Source organism: Rhamphochromis longiceps, linkage group LG12 (assembly GCF_057381845.1).
Source record: "Rhamphochromis longiceps isolate RC_006_pf linkage group LG12, R_longiceps_female_GT1.1, whole genome shotgun sequence".
Classification (NCBI taxonomy): domain Eukaryota; kingdom Metazoa; phylum Chordata; class Actinopteri; order Cichliformes; family Cichlidae; genus Rhamphochromis; species Rhamphochromis longiceps.
The window spans coordinates 37,395,769-37,421,328 of record NC_140568.1 but is presented as its reverse complement, the minus strand read 5'-3'; the positions used below and the strand labels follow the sequence as shown (position 1 = coordinate 37,421,328).

General features: G+C 40.1%; 2 protein-coding genes across 3 annotated transcripts; one reads left to right on the top strand and one right to left on the bottom strand.

The window, feature by feature from the left end:
- The first annotated feature begins 364 nt into the window (after positions 1-364).
- Positions 365-5,748, top strand: LOC146657838 (flavin reductase (NADPH)-like). Of its 2 annotated transcripts, none has more exons than XM_085426192.1 (5): positions 365-417; positions 3,197-3,364; positions 3,452-3,653; positions 3,945-4,109; positions 4,340-5,748. In XM_085426192.1, the coding sequence occupies exons 2-5, from the start codon at positions 3,230-3,232 to the stop codon at positions 4,495-4,497; spliced, it is 660 nt and encodes a 219-aa protein (XP_085282318.1). In that variant the 5' UTR covers positions 365-417; positions 3,197-3,229; the 3' UTR covers positions 4,498-5,748. The 2 variants fall into 2 exon arrangements, with proteins under 2 accessions (XP_085282318.1, XP_085282319.1); XM_085426193.1 differs by lacking the exon at positions 365-417 and adding an exon at positions 2,793-2,939.
- A 2,691-nt stretch (positions 5,749-8,439) lies between these two features.
- On the bottom strand, positions 8,440-23,789 carry LOC146657837 (long-chain-fatty-acid--CoA ligase ACSBG2-like). The gene is made up of 15 exons (XM_085426191.1): positions 23,717-23,789; positions 22,515-22,586; positions 22,192-22,385; positions 21,063-21,346; positions 20,095-20,183; positions 19,380-19,500; positions 19,193-19,273; positions 18,969-19,118; positions 16,479-16,646; positions 16,219-16,400; positions 15,290-15,520; positions 13,512-13,729; positions 11,064-11,203; positions 10,731-10,974; positions 8,440-10,464 (listed from the first exon to the last, which is right to left on the bottom strand). The coding sequence occupies exons 2-15, from the start codon at positions 22,556-22,558 to the stop codon at positions 10,373-10,375; spliced, it is 2,238 nt and encodes a 745-aa protein (XP_085282317.1). The 5' UTR covers positions 22,559-22,586; positions 23,717-23,789; the 3' UTR covers positions 8,440-10,372.
- Positions 23,790-25,560: the final 1,771 nt, after the last annotated feature.

Genomic DNA, 25,560 nt, shown 5'->3' with positions numbered 1-25,560 from the left:
TCCATACCCAACGCATAGATTTAACCTAGAATAAATAGCATCAGCATAGAGCACCGAAGAATAAATTAGTTTTTCAAAAATCATTTCTGGTTCAAATTTCTGCTGACTTTATAGCTTTTGTTTTTCACAAGAAAATATCTTAAAGTCGAAGATGTTTGATTTGGGTTTTAAAAAACCAAGCAGACGTTACATTTTAGAAGTATTTACTGCGAAATTTGTACTTGTAGTCATTGGAAATATTTACACTAACTTTCTAACTATAACTTCGACATTAGCTTTGAGGGGGTCATGTTATCTCCCTCTATATAACGTCAAAACAAAACATTTAAATCTGGGTTGAGGATAAACAATTACAACGCAGCTGAACGCTTTCGCTCTTGAACGCCTCCCTCACGGGACGCTTTCATAATGGCGCAGGTGAGTGAGGAGCTAAACGTCCTTTTCTGCATGCTGCATGACAACAGACTAATAATTTGGGTTAATTTGGCTCGTGGTGTTTTGCGCTAAATCTTTTTCTTCTTTTTTTGCCTCTAAATGAATAAATGAAGAAAACAAAAACATAGCAAAAGCGGAAATGCAGCTACTGGTTTGTGTAACATTAGAGATCATAAAGGTTCAGGGTGGCAGTTATTCCCTCAGTTTCCGGTTTAATAGGCATTTAAAGACATTGAATACAAAAGCCCCGCAGTCCCAACATGTTTCTGAAAGTCACAGCCGCGTAGGCTGTTTCCCACTTTTTTTTTTAGCTTTATGTAAGAGGTTATATTGCCCTGGTGCTATCAGCATGGTTGAGTCAAACATTAAAGAGTTTACAGCGTGTGGACTCTTAAAAAGTTAATCCACTGAAAAGGGCTTAAGAATAAAAGATCATAAAAGTAATCACGTGTCCCGATGTTTTTGGTAGTGTAGGTATCATTTTCTCAGCACCTGGATCGCTGTTTCTGTTGTAAGCGCCTTGAGGCGACGTTTGTTGTGATTTGGCGCTATATAAATAAAATTGAATTGAGTTGTTTGTGTCTTTGAAGACAAGGAAGCTTTTTATAACGCTGTATTGTTGTTAAGGGAGGTCAACATATCAGAATTTAATGTAGGAGCTGCTGTTTTTAGGATTGTTATTCAATTTTGGGCGTGTAGCATGATTTCATAATCCACTTCACTACTGAGCGACGGGACAAAGGCAAACTGTAGATGTGAGCTGATTAATGAACTTGTTAATTTAGCGGCATAGGGTTAAGGTGTTTAGCAGGAGAAGCAGTGCCCCACAGCGTCATTGCAGCTACTGCAGTGGGAAACTGTTGTGGTTTATGAAAAAATTACAAAGTGACTTTAGGACTCACACACAGGCAAAACTCTACAGGCTGTTCAGTCCATTAAGCCCAACCAGTCATGGCAGATGACCTGAGCCCTGTTCTGCTGGAAGTTTCTTCCTGTTAACAGGGAGTTTTTCGTTCCCACTGTCACCTACTGCTTCCTTAAAGGGTTTTTTTTAATTTATTTTTTTATTGCTGGGCTTTCCTGTCTGTTTCTCTTTCTCTCTATAGCCATTGTTTGGCTGTTTATATATTGATTGATTGATAATACTTTATTCATCCCAAGGGAAATTGTTTTAAAGGCTGCCAGGCGATCCAGCGCCATATGTCTGTGTTAACAAGCAGTTGGAGTGGTGTACATATTAAAGTCACTGATGAATGTTTATATAGAACAGTCACTACTGATATAAAACTGTTGAATGAGGGAAAATGGTAAAATTAGAGTCTGCATGGGTGGGTCGCCTGTTTGAGCTGCAGAGTTACACAACTGCAGAGAGGCTGTGGTCCTGATCAGTCCTACTGGAGGTAATTAATAATTGTAATGGTAATAATTAGAATATAAGAGTTACTGCAGGTGTGCTTCATGCAAAAAATGCACTCTCCATTTGGAGTCGCTCATATGGATCTTGCTGCTGCATGCTCGATAAAGATTTTTTTGACTTGCGACTCCTACAAAGGGTAAGCAATACACCAAAACTGGATTGCATTTGTACTGACCATTAATAGAGCCAAATGGCTGGTGTTTTTTAAAAAAAAATTTAAAGCTCTGTGAACAAATTTGTCATCTCCAGGTTTTTGTGGTGTTGATGCACTGGTGTTGGTATGAGTGTTACTTACAGTAAAATTGATGTGGACACAGTTAAAGCTAGATCACTAGATGTCTCATACCACTAACAACACATAAGCACGGGATGTAACCTAACCCCTAAAGCTCTGTGTTGTGGCCACCAGTTAAATCTTTTTTCTTTTAAATACTTCTACTTAATTTCTGAGAGAATCCAGTTATTCCATCATTTTGGGATGCCACTTGGCTTTAAAACTGAAATCACTTTTAAGCCTCAGCCTCAGGTGCAGTTATAAAAGTTGAATTCTTGAGTACAGTTCTGTTTTGTAATTGTCTCTAATATTAAAAACCAAAGAACTAATTCTTAGTGGCAGCGGCATGGTGTTTGACGTCACCATTACCCACAAATGAAAGGACTGCCAACAATCTGAGGACAGACGGTTCACTGCAAAAATGCCTGTGTTGTCCGCAAACAGTGCTCATTTAACATAGCTTCACGGAATCAGCTCAGAGATGCTTGTCATGATCTTCTAAACAACATCAGTTGAAATTCAGTCAACAATATTGGCTTAGTTTCTGCAGCGAGCATCTGACCAACAACCTCATCATCATCCTCTGCAGTGGAGATGATCCATTTACCCCAGTCTGGATAAAACAAAGGGAACCAATGTGCAGTTTTGTTTGACTGATAGAATGAAAGTTTTCATCTCTCTTCATCATCATATCATCGTTTTCATCCAACCAGATTTAATAATTTTTAAAAATTATGCTTTCTTTTCTTTCTCACACACATCCATGTTTCCAGGCTGGAGATGTGATTTCACAATCTTCTGCTCTGACTTCAGGTGCCAGATTGTCTTTACTGCACATTCATTTTAGCTCTTAAGAGATCAAGAATTGTAGTAATTCATTCATTCATTCGTTTTTTGGGGGGTTAGTGATGCACAAGGACACGCTGTTACATGACAAACCTAAATTTCTCTGAAAGGACATTTTTATTGCACGATAAAAGTAGTTTTATTATGCTTGTGAAAGGGGGAGGGAACTTCAGTGCTGTTAGTTTGAGCGATCAGAGCGTTCACAACGTTGTGTTCTGCTTTAGTTGCAGTCTTGACTTGGCTCCAAGCGTTAGAGGATGAAGATCGCTGTGGTGGGAGCCACTGGGCAGACTGGACAGTATCTGGTCAACCAGGCCCTGCTGCAAGGCCACGTGGTCACAGCCCTCGTCAGGAACCCGGGGAAGCTCACCGTGACTCATGAGAATCTCAAGGCAATTATCTGTTTTAAGCTCTGTTACGTGCAATCAACAAAAGTAATCATGCACATTTTAACAGTCAGTCTTGTAACTGTTTTCCAGGTGGTGACGGCTGATATTTTCTCGGCAGACAGTATGAAGACTCATTTCAAAGACCAGGATGTTGTCATGTCCTGCCTCGGCTTCCCAGCCTCCTTCTTCACCGGGGTGACAGGCTACACTCGGTCCATGACTGCTATGGTCAGTGCGATGCAAGAGACCCAGGTGAACAGGATCATCACCATGACCTCCTGGTACACAGAGCGTAAGTGCATCACACAGATGTGGCCCTTTAGATTTGTTTTTTAATGTAACTGATATTTCTGAACTTGCTTTCCCAAAATGTGAAGGACAGGTGTCAAGGTTTGGCTTTGAGTCAAATGATTAAAAGCTTCTTTTTTAGCTGATTTATGAACATAGGCTACGTTGAGTCATGAGCCTGAACTGAATATGTCACTAAGAAAACGGATGGAGGCACTTTCAAAAACTTGGGCTTTGAAGGTTATTTGGCTTTTGTGGCTCAGGCTGTTCACTGTTTTTGATTTACTTTTTTCAGCAAACTCTGGAACTCAGTCATCATACCTGATCAGATTCCTCCTGCTGCCATTAATCCGAAGTGTCCTCAGCAACATGTATGAGATGGAGCAGCTTCTGCAGAAGACGGAGGACATCAACTGGACTGTGGTGCGTCCACCTGGCCTCAAGAACCTTCCGGCCACAGGTAAAAGCAGATGGATTGCATCATGGGTAGGGGGTGTCAACAGAGAATGGCGGAGCTTAATTCAGTGGAAGCTTTCTGACTTAGTGGGATCTATTTTGCCTTAGTGCATAGTCTCACTTTGCTTTGTATAATTTCTCTGAGATCAGCAAATCATGGAGTTCAAGCATGTAACTGGACAAACTGTTAGGTTTTTTACTATCTGGCTGTTGTATTCTTTTTGTCCTTTACAGCTCAAGAGTTTCTAACCCATGAGGGATACTTTGTGCCTGACAACAATGGTCAACCTCCAGGCAGCGCAGTAGGAAGAGGAGACGTGGCTCGCTTCATGCTCTCTCTGCTCAACAGCAACGCCTGGGTCAAGAAGGGAGTCGCCATCACTACTAAATAACAAAGAAGAAGCCAGGCTCTGTGCTCCAACATATTGGCTGTATCCATGCAGGGAGACATTTTTCGGGGATATTAATCTTGCAATATTTACAGTGAAGCATTCAGCGTCTGGTGCATTAAATAATTAAAGTTGTAGTCCTCAGTTTTTTAATGCAGTTGAATCTATTGTTTTGTATTTGCGTTTTACAAATTTAGTGCTTTTATTCAGTCATATAAAGCAACGATCTATAGGCACAACTCTTAATGAAGCTTTGCTTCATAAGATGGGAGTATGTTTATAGTTTATGTGGGTAAAGTATCGTGATTGATTTCTCCTATAATCAAACAGCACTATGTTTACAGCTTGGCTTAAACTTAGCTTTAATAAAATAGCAAGTCCCCCTGAAATCTAGTAAGAACAACCCATCTGAAATTGTTTTTTTTTAAGCCTCCAAGCATGGCAATGTATCCATTGTAAACACAGCCAGAGCTATCTTCATGGTGAGATTCCGCTGAAGCTGGAATAACTGGTCTAACTGGGGTGAAGTGCCTATTAGGAAAAAAGAGTTGCTAGTAGAAATAACTGTCTAACTGATCAATGTTATTTTATTTACTTTTTAAAAAAAAAAGTGTGTGTGTGTGTGTGTGTGTGTGTGTGCGCGCGCGCGTGCGTGCGTGCGTGCGTGCGTGCGTGCGTGCGTGTGTGTGTGTGTGTGTGTGTGTGTGTGTGAAAACCAGTGACTAACTGTGAGTGCCTTCCCATGCATATTGCACTGTCAGACACATGATGGCAGTGCTGTGCCACATCTAGTAGTTTTAAGTAAAGCAAAGTTACTTGACTCTTACAGGTCGTGTCCATAAAAAAAAAAAAGTAATGACAGGTTATCACCAAGTGCTCTGCATGTGTTAAAAAAAAAAAAAGAAATAAAAGTACTGTACAAGTTGTGTGAAATGAACAGTTCTGAAAAGGGTGAAGGAATATTTGTGCTAGAAGTTCAAATACAAGGAGCAAATTTAGGAAATATCAGGTTAAATGAAATCCTGAGTTGAGAATTCTTATCAGAGAAAATTATTTGTTGCTTGTATGAGTTTTAGTTGCAGAGTCGCACCCAGCGTCGTGTTTTTGAAGAAGTTGATTCCAGCGAAAGTTTTCACTACTGCTTTTTTTTTTTTTTTAAGTGAGGATGTGGCTGTGAGCTGTATGCAGGAGTAAGAGAGTGTTTCATATTCGGCCACTCACATGAGGTGGGGGTTTTTTTTGTTTTGTTTTTTTTACCTGCTTACATAAAAGCAAACTGGCAAGTTACCAGAAACCTTAAGGAAAAGAATTCCAGAGTTTCCAACCCAGTCACAAGCAATCGTTCAAATGCTTTTCATAGCTAAGCACCTGGTCCAGAATCCAGACACACCTTCTCACTCTGGTGGTTACTGTATCTTGTCCAGGCACACTTTCACATGTAGACCGGACCCACTCTACTTACTGAAGTAGAAAAAGAAAAGCCTCACTTCATTTTTTTGTTTTTGAATGATGATATAACTTCCCAGTGTCAAGTTCGTGTTAAGGTTTGTTTTTCATTTTCACATTTACCTATTAAAAGTAATTATTAACACAGTTTGACTACAATGTAAAAAAAAAAAAGTAAAGAGATGTAAACCTTCTCTGTGGTATTACTCTTTTCCTCCCATCTGGCAGCTCCATCCTCAACATCCTTTGTCCAGTCTATCCACCATCGCTCCTCTCCAGATGTCTGAATCACTGACTCCACAGTCATTGGTTCTAACCATCAATCTCTTTTCAAACAACTCAACCTGAGCTGTTTCTCTGATATACTTATTTCTAATCTTGTCCATTGTGGTCACTCTCAACAAAAGCAAGAATCTTAGCATCTTCAACTATGTAAATTCACATGAGTAAAAACCTTCCTCTTGCAGATAAAAAACAAAACAGTTATCAGTACTGGAGACTGCGTTGCTGATTCAGCTGATAAATGAAAAAAACTGAGTCAGTTTGGCTCTGACTCTGTGAGAGGACGCAGATGAGGATGACATCAGCTGTTTTAATCAGATGCCACATAAAGAAAAAGGATTACATGCTCAATGTTCTAAAGCAGGGGTGGGGGAACTCAAGGGCTGGTGTCCTGCAGGTTTTAGATGTGTCCTTGATCCAACACAGCTCCTCCTCAGCATGTCTCAGTTCTCCAGAGGCCTGGTAATGAACTAATCATTTTATTCAGGTGTGTTGACCCAAGGTGATGTCTAAAACCTGCAGGACACAGGCCCTCGAGGCCTAGAGGTCACCCACCCCTCTTCCAAAGTAATATGACAGCTGATGGTTCCTGCAGTAAAATGTTTGTATACATTGCTTTTCTGCTGCTTTCGTCCACTTACATGCCAGCTTAGTGATTATTTATTTCCAAATTTTTATTAGAATTATCACGTGTTTAAAGATAAAGAAACTTGTTTAATTTTGGTAACTGCAGCTTGACCCTTACACTTGTGAACATGTCACATAAAATTTTTTTTCGTGGATCAGTCAAGCTCTGCTGGAGCACCTCTGTTCATTCACAAGTGAGAGAGAGAGAGAGAGAGAGAGAGAGAGAGAGACAGTGGAAAACATCTTTCACAGAACATTGTGTTAGAGATCATGATAACAAACCTGTATTCTGCTTTCTGTTCCGTGACAGAGTAAGGCATGCTGTATCATGTGTAGGCGATCTGATATTATCGTACCCTATTTCTGTAGTGAACATGAAACCACATTCCAGTACAAAAAAGTTGAGTGGACAAACAATGCAGGAGGATAAGATGTAAATTTTCTGCTCAGTTGAACAGACTGTCTCTGGCCAAAATGCCATCTTTATCTGAAACAAGTTTATCCAAGGATGTAATCTGATTTGTCGGAAAGTGGAAAAGCAGGCATATTATTCCAGTTTATCCTAAAGACGCCTCTGTGTGCAGTTGACATGTGATCTACCATGCAAGTCCTGAAATTAGGCCAAGCTAAATGTAGCTTGTGTTTTTCCCATGCTTTAGGTGTTGCCTCTGGCTTTGTTGCCTGCAATTGTGCACAGTCTCGCTACTCATGCACTTAAAAGCGCAATACAAATACAGGCCATTTACCATTTAAATATCCCTAATCTAGCTGGATCTTTTTGGTAATGAGGTTGTCCACACTTAAAGACTTAAACTGGAGCCTGGGAAGCTTTTCCTTATTCGTGTCCAAGAAGTTTTTTTGTTTGTTTGTTTCTTTTTTAGAAGAGCTGAGAAATGTATAGTCATTATTGCATTATTGGCTCAGTGCTAAACTGACAGCTTCACAGCTCCCCGAGTCTTCAGTTGCTCCAAAACACAACAGGTGGGGTAAGAGAAAGAAATGATATTTCTCCCATACTGGCTTCTCATCACTGGATCTGCCGCACCTTCCTGAGCCTGGTTCTGCCTGAGCTTTCTTCCTGTTAAAAGGGAGTTTTTCCTTTCCACTGTCGCCAAAGTGCTTGCTCATGGGAGGTTGTCCCATTGTTGGGATTTCTCTGTATTATTCCAGGTCTTTGCCTTACAATAGTAAGTGCCTTGAGGCAACTATTGTTGTGATTTGGCGCTAAGTAAATAAAATTGAATTGAACTCTTTTCCTCACATATAAAGTCTTAAATAATCAGGTCCCATCATATCTTAAAGACCTTAAGATATCATAATTTCTGCATTTATTCAGGTCTGGATCAGGCAACAGGCTCAGGCTGATGAAGGATGCAGGGACCTGCGGAGCCTGGTTCTGCTGGAGGCCTCTTCCTGTTAAAGTGAAGTTCTTTTCGCTTTAGTAAGACTTTTACTAATGAAATTGAAGGTCTGTATCCTTGAACTTCAGGCACTGAAGCCTTATAATGCATATACATACCTTTTAGTGAAACAATAGGCCATATACATTTTAAATATAGGACACAGACACATTTTTTAATTACAGTTTGGTCATTTTTAATTGACTATCATAGAATGATAAAAGAACCCACCCACCACTTTAATCACACTCTAGATCTTGTTTTAACATATGGCATAGAAACTGAATATTTAACAGTGTTTCCTGAAAACCCTCTCCTGTCTGATCATTTCCTGATAACATTTAAATTTACAATAATTGATTACACAGCAGTGGAGAGTAGACTTCATCACAGTAGATGTCTTTCTGAAAGCGCTGTAGCTAAGTTTAAGAATATAATCCACCCACTGTTATCATCTTCAATGCCCTGTACCAACATAGAGCAGAGCAGCTATCTGAACGCTACCCCAACAGAGGTCGATTATCTTGTTAATAATTTTACCTCCTCACTACGTACGACTCTGGATACTGTAGCTCCTGTGAAAACTAAGGCCTCAAATCAGAAGCACCTGACTCCGTGGTATAATTCTCATACGCGTAGCCTAAAGCAGATGACTCGTAAGCTGGAGAGGAAATGGCGTGTCACAAATTTAGAGGATCATCATTTAGCCTGGAGAAACAGTTTGCTGCTTTATAAGAAAGCCCTCTGCTGAAAAAGTTTTTCATACATTTATTACTTCCAGGCTGGACTACTGTAATTCATTATTATCAGGATGTCCTAAAAACTCGCTGAAAAGCCTTCAGCTAATCCAAAATGCTGCAGCAAGAGTGCTGACAGGGACTAGAAAGAGAGAGCATATTTCTCCTGTTTTGGCTTCCTGTTAAATCCAGAATTGAATTCAAAATCCTGCTCCTCACATACAAGGTCTTAAATAATCAGGCCCCATCTTATCTCAATGACCTTGTAGTACCATATCACCCTATTAGAGCACTTCGCTCTCGCTCTGCAGGCCTACTTGTTGTTCCTAGAGTATTTAAAAGTAGAATGGGAGGGAGAGCCTTCAGTTTTCAGGCCCCTCTTCTGTGGAACCAGCTTCCAGTTTGGATTCGGGAGACAGACACTATCCCTACTTTTAAGATTAGGCTTAAAACTTTCCTTTTTGCTAAAGCATATAATTAGGGCTGGACCAGGTGACCCTGAATCCTCCCTTAGTTATGCTGCAATAGACGTAGGCTGCCGGGGGATTCCCATGATGCATTGAGTTTTTCCTTTCCAGTCACCTTTCTCACTCACTATGTGTTAATAGACCACTCTGCATTGAATCATATCTGTTATTAACCTCTGTCTCTCTTCCACAGCATGTCTTTATCCTGTCTTCCTTCTCTCACCCCAACCGGTCGCAGCAGATGGCCCCGCCCCTCCCTGAGCCTGGTTCTGCTGGAGGTTTCTTCCTGTTAAAGGGGAGTTTTTCCTTCCCACTGTCGCCAAAGTGCTTGCTCATAGGGGGTCATATGATTGTTGGGTTTTTCTCTGTATCTATTATTGTGCGATTTACTGTACAATATAAAGCGCCTTGAGGCAACTTTTGTCGTGATTTGGCGCTATATAAATAATATTGAATTGAACTGAATATCTCAAAATAAATATTAAACTGTGTCAAACTGTACATGGAGAAGCACAAATGTAAAGTTTACAATTTGCACATGTGTGATTGGATAAATTCAAACTACTGATATTCATCTCACATTATAAAAATGGCTTTAATCTCCAGTCTTTGCCAGGTGAGATTACCTTTAGGAAACTGGCAATTAACGCTGTAAAAATCATTAAATACACACAGCTGCTTCAGGTATATAATACATATCTTACATATCTTTTGAGCTACAGTGGGATTTATGATTCATGATATTTCCTTCAGAAACTGACAGACACCAAGCAGTATCTGTGTCATCATACAGTCTATATGTGGCATGTTCGAGTGATATGTTTGGCAAAATTTTGACTCTGACTTATGTCTTTTATTTACAAAAAAGTATGTATGTCCATACATCCCATGACCTCCTCTCACCCCTGTGCAATGCACTCTATTGTTTTCCTGCAGCCACTGCATACATTTCATTTATTTTCTCCTGGTACATTTTCACAACAATGGGCCTCCTCAGTTTCATGGTGGGTCCTAGAAGGACAACAAAGAAAAATAGGTTATTTTGATCTCATGATAAAGTTTAGCATTCCGCTGAGCTTAAAGAGATTAAATCACTGCTGAAAAGACTCCACGGAAACACTGTTTGGCAGTCACTCCAGTTACAAAACATTGACCTCGGTTAAAAATGATTAACAGTAAGTTAAAAAAAAAAAAGCAGAAGCAAATACTTACTTTAAATGGCAGTGCTACATGTACTATACTTGTAGGAAAAGGAAAATAAATTTCAGATAGCTGACCTAGCTCTCCTCCGGTGACGGAGAAGTCTTGTTCCACTATAACCCACTTCTGGACTTTCTGGGCATTGGATGTTGATCGGGCATTAACACGCTCAATGCCAGCCTGAATGGCACTGTAAATAGCTGGCTCCTTATTGGCTATAATCTCGGACACCTTGGTTGCTTTTACGCTGTGCTGTCGGCAAAATTCCAAAGCCTCTTGATTCAGCTCATCTGTGGGCTCGCCATTGTCATCCACGACACACTGCAGAAAAAGAAACAGAAGTGGTAACTCTTTTTTTTTTTTGCTTATTCAGCAACAATGCCTGTATGCAAAAAGAGAGGATCATTTACTTTAAGTGTGAGCAGCATGGAGAGGAACTTGAGCTTGTCTCCAATTAGCATGGCGTTGCTGATGATGGGCAGTTCAGACTTCACTGCATCTTCAATGGGGACAGGAGGGATGTTCTCGCCACCCGCAGTGATGATGAGCTCTGTGCAGGAAAGACAAAAACGCGTCACCTCTTATTAAGTTGGCGTATCTCAGTATCTGGTTGTAGGGTTTTAAACAACTAGCAGTGAAAATAGGTAGTTAGTTCCACGCTTGACTTGACTTTTATGCACTCACTACACAAAAAAGTGTGATTAGACAACAATTCTGAAAAAGCATACTTTGAATTCTGCTGATCATTATGTCCAAATCACTATTTTAATTTATTATACAAACAGATGGGAATTACCTTGAGTAAAATGTCAGTTAATGGTGTAAAAAAGAGAAGAAAGAATTAAAGCTAGAGAAGACAATCATCTTACACCAGCTGTAAGTGGTATTAATTCAAACTGTAAGTCTCTAGGCATCACAGGAACTCAGCCATGAAATGTCCAGGTTCACATTGCCGAAGCTCTAGCTCTGCTGACTCAGTAATTGCAGAGTATTAAACCTACTCTGGCATTAACATCAGCTCAAAAACTGTGTGCCAGGAGCTTCGTGGTGGCCGAGCAGCTCCTGTAGGTTTAATGTGTAGGTGGCCCAGTATTTTTGTCCGCAAAGTGTAAGTAAGTTATGTGTTTGCTTGTTTGTTTTTCAAATGTATAATGTACACTTTTCAAAACATAAGATGTTCTTCTAAAGTGTGTGCTATTTTTCCCCCAAAGGAGTTAGATTTTAATGCTGGTAGTGCTCAAATAATCAGATGGTAAATCTGTGACATGTTTGTGTCAGCTCCTCTGGCGTTGTATTATTAGGGTAATATTTCAACTACTGTTAAAGCTAAGGTAGCTCTGACAACTTTATATACGCTCACAGTCGCTTTATTAGGCACACCTTGCTACTACTGGGTTAAACCCATTCCCACATAGCAGACAGGTCTGGCCCTTTTATACACGTGTGTGTGGGGGGGGGGGGGTCAGAGTGTGACCCCATAAAGACTTCCCTAAACCTGCTAGTCTGGAAGTCCAGCAGTTCATCTAAACAAAAGGCACTTAGACTAAAACTGACATAGTTACGTTTACCCTACCATAAAACAAAAAAAGGTACGACCTCTCCCATGCTCCTAGGATGTGGGTGTGAATGCCAGACCACTCTGGAATGCACACAAAGTCTTGTAGTGAACAACAGCCTGAGTCATCAAAAGGTCAACATGCAGTATTCTACCATATGCAAACTTATATTATTAAAAGATTATACTGACTACTAAGTGCAATTTTCTATTGACAGCATGCCACATCCGGCCCAATTGTGGTTTGGTTTATGTGGCTCAGGCTCATAGAAAACAGGTCTGGCATCAAGCTGGCATTTCTGACTGACTGGTGTCATGGCAGGGTGTATGTCAACCAGAGGTGGGCTAGGTCTGGCAATGATGGCACTATTTATGTTCCTATGTTCCTATTTTAGTTAGAAGATCCATATGCCATGTTGCAATACTGTACTGCTATGGTAGCCAACGTTTCAAAAGCAGGTTTGACAGGTTTGTGAGTGTACACTTTATCCAAAACCTAGTGACGGTTTACTCATATTTGCCACCAGGTGGCTGTAGAGCAGGTCACCTACTGGTCGGAACGTTAGTGGTTCGATCCTTGGCTCCTCCAGTCTGCATGTCAAGAGTGTGAGTGTGAATGAATGTACTTAGGAAGCACTTAGTTTAGAGAAAGTGTGTGATTGGGCCATGTTGTATAGAGTGCTTTGAGTGATCTGGTAGAATAGAAATAAGAATCAGTCCATTCACTGTCTGAACGGAGGTTTGTCAAGTTACATTTGCACTATTATGTTCTGGCACACAACTTACACATGGCCCACATACCGCAAAGAATTGTGGCCCAGATTTGGTTTGCCAGAGGTAATCCACACTTGGGCCAGCGCAGAACCAACAGTATGTCTACACCTGGCCTTGTGCTGGCCCATGTGTGGGCCACCTCTAGCAAACCAAAGGGCCGTCATTCTTTGCGGTACGTGGGCCATGTGTAAGCACATAGTGTGGGCCAGATCTGGGCCACACCAATTTTGCTATGTAGGTTTTTGCCTTCAGAACTGAACTTTTCTCTCTGAGCAAGGTGCTGGAAACAGGGCAGCAGTTTGAAATGATTTATGCTTTGTGACATGGCATGTTTACCCACTGGGTTATATCTTAGACTCTTCTTAGTGCTTGAACTAGGAAATAGGAAAGCATTTCTGAACTTGGTTAGAAACAGGTTCAGCTGTTTTGTTGCCAGTGGCAGTCAATAGAAGTGTGATAAGTGTGTCACAACTATAACCTAAATGTGTCTTTTGGTGCATTTTCTCCCAGATTCAGAGCTATAGCTTACCCTTGATCCTTCCTGTGATATACAGAAAGTCTTGTTCATCATATCTTCCCAGGTCTCCAGTGTGCAGCCAGCCATCTTCATCCAAAGCCTCTGCTGTTTTGTCTGGCATGTTCAGGTAGCCCATGAAGATATTACGACCCCAGAAACAGATCTCTCCATTCCCATCCGCATCTGGATTCACCAGCTTTATCTTACAGCCTATCATCACCTTTCCACAGCTGGAAAGACAAATCAAAAGCCAGTGATGTGACCAGAATCTGCATTAAAACTTTTAATTGAGCACATAGAAATCAGAGCAAAATAACACAAATGTGGCTTAAATATGATCATTTAACATTTTAAGGAGATGGTTGTACTCCTAAAAACAACAATAACTCCTGGCCCTGACACTTTTTTTTTTATATTATTGACTTTTTACAGTAAGAAGCTCCGTAACAAAATTAAATATTTTAATACGTTTGGACAAACATTTTCAAATTGTGTCTGTTTTCTGATGCTTTAGTCTAAATGAACCATCCTCATTTTTATTTAGACGGGAAGTATGAATATATAAAGAGCTGTGGCTGCCTCATGAAAAAGAGAGATCATCTGCAGACTGCAGAGATATTTGAAATAACACATGGTAATAATAGATAATGGAGTCAAAAAACTAATCATCACACAAATTACTAAAACTAAAAATATACAAAATATACAAAAATATGACAGAAAGTGTCACAGAAAGAGCCCAGTTAAGCAGAAGCATCGAGGTTGTGTCATATTTTTTTTTATGTTTTTATTGTTTTACATGTAAACAGGTGTTTCCTCAGGCTTTTAGGACTTATTCTTATGCTTTTAAATATATTTCGCTCTTTCACATACAGTTTTTTTATTATTATTATTATTTTAGAGTATTTCTTCCCTCTATTTATGTGTGAGCATGAGCACTGTCATACAAACTTCCCCTTCACTATAAAAGAGTTCACTTTAGTCAGAGGGTCAGAGGGCCCGGTGGCGCCAGTGTCCGGCAGCCTCGCCTCTGTCAGTGCGCCCCAGGGTGGCTGTGGCTACATTGTAGCTTGCCATCACCAGTGTGTGAATGTGTGTGTGAATGGGTGGATGACAGGTTGTGTAAAGCGCTTTGGGGTCCTTAGGGACTAGAAAAGCGCTATACAAATACAGGCCATTTACCATTTACTTTACTTCTGCTCTATTTTGAATTTATTAGAAAGCTGGTATTTTATACTCAGGCTGTTTAACCAAATATAAGGTTGTTGTAAGTTCCTGGTAATATGGGGATTACCCTGTAACTAGTTTATCAAAGGTCAATGTCAGCACTGGACAACGTGGGCACTTGTAACATACCTGCTCATCTTTAAAGAAATATGCCTCTGCAGTCATCCTGAGCTCTACAGAGCTTGAAGTGACTTTCAAGCTCAGTACAAAAACAAACTCCAATAAACCCACTGTTCAGCACCAAGGAGCAGACAAAGTTAAGTTTTTTTCCCCCTCAGAAGGCAGTAAAAACAAATTCAGAGCTGGAAACAGTGAATCTAGGACTTCAGATGGACTGAAGTGTTGATTCAAAGAAGTTTTGTTGCTGTGATTAAAATAAATAGGCCACTGCTAAGAAGTCTATTTCCTTATTAGATGCTGTCAGGTTTTTGTTTACAGTTATTACGTTGGCTATAATCTATCAGGTATGCTTGATGAAAAACAACCATCTATCACCTTCAACACAATATTTTTTGACCCCTGCTTTAACCACAATCCAACACTTCAGTCACGTCGATGTCTACCTTGTGACGCGGTATTCATCGATGGAGATGGTGTGAGGGCCAGAGCTTTCACTCATGCCATACAGCTCTTTCAAAGGGATGTTCAGGCTCATGAAGTAATCCAGAGTGTCTTTGGTAATCGGTGCAGCTCCAGTGCAGCATATTCTGCAGCGGTCCAAGCCCAAAGCAGCACGCACCTTCTTGAAGACCAGATTATTAGCCAGCATGAAGCCCCACGGCACCTGATTCTGTCTGTAACACACAAAATAAACCAATATTTTATCAAAATTATTGAGGATCTTTTTTGTTTAGGAATAATGAACTTAACGAAACTTAAAATATGATTTTAAATAAGGTTTTTCTAGGTAAAGCTGAGCATCACTGGCCGTAGTGCAAAACGCCTGGCCAGAGTCTTGCATGATTTTTTTTTCACTCTCTTTCTCCTTTTATTTGTTTAACCAACACAAAGAAAATCAAAGTAATTTGAGAACTGACCAGCTTCAGCCTAAGGCACCTTCTTTTATGTTGTGCAGACCTGATTGGCCTCACCCTGCTGGGTTATCCTGCAGCCCTGGTTTGAGACTTTCCTCTTCTCTTCATGTTTCTTGCTTTACTTTGTAATTTTATAATTTATTTATTCTGTCCTCTTGTACACTGTGCAAGTTTCTTAATGTTTTTCTTGTTTCTAAAATTATTCTGTAAATAGTCCGCTCACAGTGTTTGGGGGCTTGTCCGAGTTACTTCAAAACTGCTTTGAGAAAGGCAAATTTACTACAGTTCTCAACACTATGAGATAAACAAATACGTGAAGAACCGATGACATTACCATCACTCACAACTGCACAAATAAATCTTTCTATGCATTATGAATGTTATAAAGTGATGGCCTGGGGATGTTAAACTGTACAAACATGTGACGTGTTCGTCTAACATCCCTGCTGCTGTCTTACCCGTTCATGACACTGTAGTTGTACTGCAGGCCAATGGACTTGGCAAAGCCTGCCACTCTCTTCTTCATTGGGGATGCTTTGGCTCCCACAGCTTTCATCTTCTCCTCGATCTTCTCCCACACACGAGGAACTCCCAGGAAACAAGTTGGGCGAACCTCTTTAAGTGTGTTTACTAAAGAGCCCTGGAAAAATTAATGGTCATTACAGTCAAATATATTTAGTTAATGTTTCCTTTTTCATGAGGTAATAGTCATGCTTACTTTAAGGGCATCTGGCTCTGCAAAGTAGATGGTCCCAGCAAAGCCCATGCAGACCCAAATATCAATCATCTGGGCTGCGATGTGGCTGAGCGGCAGGTAACTGACCAGGATCTCCTCACCGCCTTTTGCTTTTAATATGGTACATCCCACATGGGCAGTCCATGTTATCTGCACATTTAAAAGTGGGGAAAAAGTCACCAGGTATTTTCTTTCGCCAAATATTTGTCTTGAATCTTTAGAGTACTCCTCTCACACATTGATCGAAACAACATTATGAAATTACAGTAGAAGAACTCGCCAGATTATATAAAAGCTCTCTGGTTGAACCACTAGTGCTATGCTTTAACTCTTTGAAGAGTTAAAAGCTTGTCCTTACAACCTACAGCCTGCATAAGATATGCTGCAGTAATTCAGCTTGTTGTGCAAATTCAATTTTATTCATGTTTATTAAAGGTGCTAGAACTAAGCTAATGAAGTGAAAACTGGAGCTTCATAATGAACTATTCCTGATGCAAATGAAACATAAAAAATAGAGCTCAAATACTTAAAAAGCAGTAAATTGGTACAAGACTATCTCTCTATCTAAGTTTTTATTATTTCAGTTTGGTATGTTTTCATATGTTATGTGAAGTGTAACATTTTGCTCTCTCTTGCAATGATAAAAAATACCAGATCCAGATTTTGGAAAGTTGTTCACTTCTAACTTGAATCAGGCTCAACTTCAGGCAAAATGTTTATGTAAATCCATCCATGAATTGAATGAATTGTGCTAACAAGCGAAACTAAGCCAGTTATTTTGGCTAATCTCCTTCTACGTGAAATTTGTGGTTTTTCTGACTTTTGATCATTTAGAACAGGGGTGTCAAACTCAAGGCACACTTTAGGTCACGGGCCAAACAAGATAAATATTTATTGAACACACTGTTTATGTTTTTTAAACATAAATATGAATTAAAAAAAGACAGGAATAATATTCCAGATTAAATAAACTTAAAAAAATAAACTTTAACTTTAAATATTTTGCTCTTCATAAAAATATATCCTGTCAAAATTATGCAAGTTAGAAATATGAACATGCTGCCAAAACCCCCAGAAAAAATAAATGAAAGCATATACAAGGTTGGAGCCGCATGTAGACGGAGCTGGGCATTGCTTCAGGAATGGAACTAATAAACTGTGCGGGCCATTCAGTGTCGTACTTTCCCTTGAGTCTATCATTACACTGCAGCTCCATCTGAATCTGCACATGTGCAGTTCAGCAAAGTCCGCTGACTTGGTTCAACATTAATTGGCAACAGGGAAAGTGAGGCAAGTTGCACTGGTGCATTTGTGACAACTTCACTTGAAATGTCTTCACCGCATCATACATGCCATGTCCATGAACTGACAGATTTCGTTGCTGAGCTCAAAAACTCTATTGAGAATTTTTATCCCAACTCAGCCAACGGACCTCTGTATGATGAGGAATGTCGGCAAACTCTGAATCTATTTCCCACATAAAAGACTGAAATTGACGGTGCTTTAAACTTTTAGCTCCGATAAAATTTACGGTTTGCGTTACGGTGATCATTACATGCTCCATTTTTAGGACTTTACCACACAGCCTTTCCTGCTGTATGATGCAGTGATATGCAGTTCTCCCCCTGCATCTTTACTCGCATCCTGCTGACTAGTCCACTTTTTTCACCGCACAACACCGGCGCTCCATCTGTTGTAGGTCCAACAAGTTTGTCCCAGGGCAGTTTCATGTCGGTTACACTTTGACATACGTTTTAAAAAAAGTCTTTTCCTGTCATTGTTCCGTGCGATTTAATGTTCAATATTTCCTCTCCACGGATGAAGATGGCCAGCTGTGCAATGTCCATCATGTCTATACTTTTCTTGTCTATACATGTCTGTACTTTTCAGCTTATCCTGACGTTTTGTCTCGTAGTGCCGTCTTAAATAAAATTCCTTAATTACAGCCACATTAGCTCCACTAATAAGACACACGGGTTTACCAGCAATGCCAGTGTAACTACCGCCCCTCCCACCTCTGCCCAGCGCAAAGCACAAGGCTCGCATGCAGAGTGAAGCGGAAATAAGTGCGAGAGAGAGAGAGAGAGAGGGTGAGAGAAAGAAAAAAAAAAAAACAACCCATGGCTCGCGATAAGGAGCCGGCTCACGCCGTTCACGTCAAGGATCCGGCTCTAAGAGCCATTTCGTTTGCAACCGACACATCACTAATGCATAACAATAATAATACAGCTATATAAAATGATCTCGCGGGCCAGATATAAATGTACGCCGGGCCGGATGTGGCCCGCGGGCCTTGACTTTGACACGTGATTTAGAACAAGACAGAAAAAAGCTGCAATCTGAGCCTTAACAATTTGATGGCTACTTAATAAAATTAACAGTATTCAAAGACTTTTCAGTTCAATCTTAAATCTTAAAAGCCAATACCTTTTAGAAGAAGAGAGAGAGAAATCTCTTGTCAGGGCTACTCACATTGTCATGGCTCAACATGACTCCTTTAGGGTTGCCAGTGGTTCCAGAGGTGTAGATGAGGGTGCAGCACTCATTGGGCCGAAGACTGTCAATCACAGCATTCAGCTGCTCATCGGGCACATCCTCTCCCAGCTTCATGAACTCTTCCCACTACAGAAATAAGGAGGTTGAATCAAAACAGTGCATCAATGATAAGTAAATAAATGTTTGCTATGTAGACGTACTGTATACAGGAACGGAGCTTTCTGCTGTAGCTCGCCTTTGTACTGAACAATGGCTCTCAGATGAGGTAGATGATCTTTAACCTGTTAAAAGATACAAAGATAACATGTGAGGACAGAACCTCACTCACAAGTAATACATGTATTACTTTATAAAGAGATGGTGGTGAATTAAGATGAAACTGCTGACCTGCAGGATTTTGTCGAGCTGTTTCTGGTTCTCCACAACCAGGACATTGGCCTCACAGTTGGCAGCCACATACTGACAGGCCTCTGGTGAGTTTGTGGTGTAAATCCCGGCTGCCAGCCCTCTAAGGGACAAACAATTGCTTGAGCTATATATTACCTTGTATGAGTCACTGTCATGTGTTACCAGTTTGGCTACAGCTTGATGTGAAGTGGAAAATAATTAGATATTTTGTTTGGTGAACAGAAATGAGTATTTTTTTAAACTGTAGATTAAGCAAGAAAAACTAAATAAAGTGAGGGGTGATTACGCCTATCCCAGCTGGCACAGGGCGAGAGGCAGACGGCCTTTCACAATCACACTGATTTTAGAAATTAAAATCAAAAATTAACCTAACCCTGTTCCATGTCTTTAGACTATGGGACACAAATGGAATTCATTGGAGGAATTCTATTTGTGCACTTGTGCAGTTTGTGGCGGTGTCCGAACTGCACAAGTTGAATGTCACTTAGTACTTCCTGACAGCTTGAAAAAATGCCAAACATCACATCCATGTAATTTTAACTGAGCCTCATGTGGGTGGAGACACAAACAGAGGTTCTGAGATAAGAAAGGACAAAGATAAATGTGCATGTCAGACAGTGCAGAGGTAACACAGGTCCAAAAGTAGACTAATTTAAAATGTTATCAGATTCAGTTCCTTATAGAGTGATCTTACCCGGCCAAGATGCAGCCGATGTCTGAGATGAACCACTCAGCGGAGTTGAATCCCAGAATCCCTACACCATGGTAACGCTCCAGCCCCAACTGATAAAAACAAAGGACAGGTAGATGCTTTTAAAGAAGAAGTGACTTTAATTACACAGCGCAGCAGGCGTATACCTTCGTTACTTCTGCGTCTTGTTTCATTAGCCACTCCACTCACACGGGACACAGATATGGCTGTGAAACATAAAACGTAACACAAGCTGGGCATTTCACACACCCAAGTTTCCAGCATGCTGTTCTCACATCAAGAAGATTAAGATAAGAAGTGCTGTTTATAAAAACTGGGCCAGGAGTTAAATTATTTATGCAGCCTTCAGTTCAAAAAGTATTGTTCAGTTACATAAACACAGCTTTCTAATTAAAAACAACCAAAAAACAAAACAAAAACCGAGTCGATGTTTGTTTAAATCAGAATTCTAACAATCATTTGGTTACTTTGTTTCTAATTCAGAGCATTTGATGACTTAAAAGTTCTAAGTTTGCGCTTTATAGGAGCACAAGTGTCAAATCCTCTAAGCGCCTGGGTTTGAGGTTAATGCAGGAGGCAACAAAGATCTTTTAAGGCCAAAGAGCAAGAATGGGTGCAGGAAAGGTCTAAGGGAGTGATCCCCAGCATCTGCTGATCTCTTGGTTAAAAATGACAACTCTGGCAACTTGGTTTACAACTAACTTTGTGAATGAATGACAACAGCATACGTTAAAATGAATGACTGCAGTGTATGCTAAATAAATGCTTAAATTATTTAATTATTTCACAATTCTTAAAATCCAACTTTATGAAATAATGTTTAAGGCAAATTAATAACATTCTAAAGATCTACGACTGCCAAATAGCTTCTTTGCATTATATTTGAAGTTCACTGAAGTGTAATTTTTGTTCAACAGATGCAGGACGATTTGCAAAACAAGCAAACAAACCTTGAGAAAACTTTTCGCAGCTGCACGACACTGCTCGTAGTATTGGTTCCAGGTTAGAGTCATCCACTGGCCATCTTTTTTGGAAACCAAAGCTGGATGATTCCCATACTTCTCGACTGTCTCCAGGAACATCTGATGGACGGTGATGGGAGCCTCTGAGCCTGGCCCTGATTCCTCCATTCTCAGCCTCACTGCCTGCTCTCTGCCGGTGCTCCATAACTGGTCAGCTGGGGCTAGATTTGTTGCCAAATGGGCCGTCGACAGGGGAACTGCCTTGGGCTCTTCTGTATTGCGAGAACAAGGGCAGCTGCATATACTCTCCATGAATCACAAGTCAAAAGACACAGCTAGTCAGGTGTATCACAGGACTGCAGATATCTCTGTGCTGTTACCCTAGGTGAGTTACTTTAATGTGCAGTGTGCAGTGAAGGCTCTGCTGTTATCTGAGCTGAAACAGGAAGTTCCACATTACAAATGCGTACCTAACAAACAGGTTCAGCCAGAAGAAGTCATGTGATTTTAGTTACAGGACTGAATGAGCACACAGACAACATACTAAATTCTGCCATCCAGTAAAAATTCTCGAGTATTTCACGTGGTTTTAAAAGGCATGTTCAAGACGATCTTTAGCACTTGATGCCCCAGTAATCCTGTATGCTTCAGCATTCCTAAGAAATTTTAAAGCCTTGCAGCCATCTGTCTTTATGAGAGGAGTGATTTCTTTTAAGTGTTATTGTCTTTTTTGTTTTCATATTTCCCGAAAATTTCTTTTCCTTCCAGCTTGCGGTCATTTTATGTCTGAAAATATCTAAAATGATATTTATTTTCTTGTTTCCCCACAGAGTAGGTTATATCTAGCCTTAAATGCCTTTGTGTTTTGACATTTAAAGTGACAAAGTTTATTCATTAGCTTTTTTACAGTTTGCAAATGCTTTTACGTATTCAGTCTTCTTATTGAAAATAATTATTTAAATCAACCTAAAACAAGATAATAAACAGAATTTGTTGAAAAGAAGTGGGTGTCTTTCACTCTAGCTTCTTATGTGAAAACTTTGTGGTTTACACCCAAGGACAGACAATTTTCTTTTAGTTTGGAGGCATACCGTTACCATCGCCATTTCACCCTTACCTGTGGAAAATCCTTCAGTAGCTCCCTTCTGCTCAGACGATATGGGAGGCTGGGTCAGTAACTCAGTGTTACTGAGTGGATGGATCTTTGGAGGCAGTGTTGCACTGAAGTCGCCCGTCTTGGCTTTCCCATTGAGTATGACAGATGTGTGGGTCTTTATATCTGTGGCATCTGACTCAGTTTGAGCAGGAATGCTGGAGCAGACATTGAGATGACACGAATGAGAACTGATGATAATCGTAAAATCTAATTTTTAGATAGTTTGAAAAGAAGTGGTCCTATATCTATATGACCTGCCCAAGGACTCATCTCTCTTTACATACCTTTCCATGTTACCATCCATAACTGCAGGGCTATTGCTCTTCATAAATTAATTTTCTTTGAGCTTATGTCTGCTAGAAACAGAGAAGATGAAATTAGCATGAAAACCCTCCAGAAACCCTCCACCGAGGACTCTCCAAGCAGTTAAGATTATGAAACAGCATCACTCCACTCATTTATATGTGACTGACATTCACCAAAGTCAGTGCAACAGGTCACAGCCAGTGACCGCATGTGCTGCCAATCACACACGCAGCAGCAGTGCATGTTGAAACTACTAGTATTGCGGCAAGAAGCATTGCTAAATCCACGTAGACTTACTTTGCCTCCAAGCAGCACCTTTCACCCAGATAATCGTGAAAGTGCTGCCATTACCAGTTAACATACTGAATAACAATCATGTCAGACTTAAAATAACTCTTCCTTGGCCTGTGCTCTACACAGTGAATGAATGCCCTCTAATGTGAATATTTAGCAACAGCAGAAACAAGTGAAAAGTTTTCTGCAGATATTTTCCTCCAAGTTCAATTAACTGCACCAATAAAAGCAATCAGTCTTTTTGCAGGGATGTAACAACAATAAATCTGATAATCAATGTTGCACCAGATTTCTAACAAATGCTGACTTTGTGTTAAAGATTGAAATCTGTCAAGATAAGCAGGATCTCAGTCCAACCTCAAAATTTCAAGATTGCCCTTGACAAGATTTCTCTGGACCAAAGTTCATAAACTTACAAAACTGCAGTTTGGCAACATTAAGTAGCAGAGGAAAAACCTTTGCTCCAGATTATGTAAAAACTTTATAAACTGTCCTGTGATGCAAACAAATTCATTTTAGCCTCACTGGTGACTTAGTTCTCACATTACACAGAAAAACACCTTAACTATTGAAAATGCATTGGAAAATCTAAAAACAGCAGCAGTGAGAGATGTTAACTCTCTGTGGATGTGCCTGCTCACATCTATTCCTACGTTTCAGTCATATGTTTGATTTAACACATTCACTATGCATCTCCAGAGCCGTGTTTAACCTGAAGTGTACATACTCAGTGAGGAAAAATGGAAAAAACAGCACAAACAAGTCTGAATTTCTATGAGTAAAAATAAATCTTTATGCACATCCTGCAGTCTAAATAGCAGTTTATTCTTTTCTCACTTAACACATTCAAAAGACAGAAATCTCTGCTGTAGAAATGATATCCTACCTTCTCTGCTGACAGACCCAAGTGGCATCAACTTCAAGGCTGCAGTCAGGTGTGAGACAAAATTGCATCAACCTTTGCTCAATGCAGGTTCACAGATGTTGCCCCCTGGGGTAAATATCAACGCACAGGGGATTTTGATAAGATTGACGTGTTCCTTGGTCTCACGAGACTTGCACAATCCTTTCAACACCTCCTGCAGAGGTTGTGTCAACCAGATAGAGCTGTACAAGGAGAACTGGCTAAAAAAAGTTTGGATTTGCACTAAAAAGAAGTGAGTTTAATCCAGTGGGTTTCAGATCTGCTTGTAGCTTTGTTTGGAGTTTCTAACAGCTATAGGCACTGGTTATATTCAGTTGCAGGATTATGTGTCAAGCATCCAATAAGATAACAAAGCTTTGATGGGTGGGGGTATTATTAAAGTGTTTATTGTCTCAGTTAAACTTGTGATGGCGGTTATTATCACATGAAGGATGAGGCCGGTCATAGAAATAGATTATAAAACTAGATGATATCTCTCTGGGTTTATGAGGCGATACTTTGACCTAGCAAAAAACAACAACAACAAAGTTTTCAGCATAAGGACAACTTGTGCAAATCTTTGCCCACCTGACTTTATTGGCACATCAAGAAAAAGGAGATGTCAGCAATAAAAAAGGATGCATTCCTTTAAAAAAAAATCTCTTTAGTTCTTTTCTGAGATATAAAAAGAAATCAATAAGAAACGATAATGGAAAAGAAATATTTAATCATTAACAGAGTCCTCTTTTAACCATCTTCTATCCTCCCTGCGCCATTAAAGGCAGTGAACACTGTTTTCTAAGCAAATATAGGGGAAAAGTTATGCTTTTGACACATGGTTACCTTGCTCACAGGAACTAAGGTCACTGAATCATACCACCTAGTCACACCATAGCCACTCCAACTGTGACTCACAGTGGTAGTCTGGGCACAAGCCATGTGTTTGAACCATTAATCAGGGGCTTCATCAGTGCCAGCAGCCATACCGACCAGACGGACACTAAAATACACACAAAAATGAGCTGCAGACTGCCTCCCTTTAAACGGGGTCCAATTTGTGATAAGGCTCCACAGAGATAGTAATGGTTATTACATAATAGACCATATACATTTCTCTATTATGAAACGTCTCCAGTGGACGAACATTGCTGACTTGTGTTCAGTGCAAAGTGTGAAACAAAAATACTTAAAACATCAAACTTTTTGCAGTTTTAAAGGTTTCTTCCTTATTAACAACTACGGAAAGCTTACTACTTATTAGTGCTTTACAGCAATACAGCAAGTTCGTTCTAGGAGCAAAACATTTAACCCCTACAGGGTGTCAAATCAAAGGGCCCACACATAAGAAAGCAAATATAAAAATAACTCAAGTGTTTTAAAAGAAAACAAATACAAGTTTAAAAGGTGTTGAGTACAGTCTGGGCAGGTCACTTGTATTTACTGTCTAGGTTTATTAGTTAATATATGCTTATATCACACATATATATTTGCAGCTCCGTTCCCGAGGTTACACTATCCTGTGGGGGGTTGCAGGAGGAGGAGGATTTTCCACAGCATGGCAACCTCAAACACTTCATTACTGTTAAAGCATTAGTATAACATTATATAATTAATCTTATCCTGGGCTTGGGCGTAGCTCCTCAGTTCATTTGCTGTCTGAAATGAGCTGTTGAGAAGGTTTGAAGAGCAGGTGGGTGAAGGAATAAACTGCCTGAAGCTGAGTGTTTCTGGGCAGAGTGAAGCATGAACTTTTCCTCTGAGAGGGATTACTCGCACATATCTGACCTCGTTGTTTTGAATCTTTGCTCTTAAATGTGAGCTGCTAC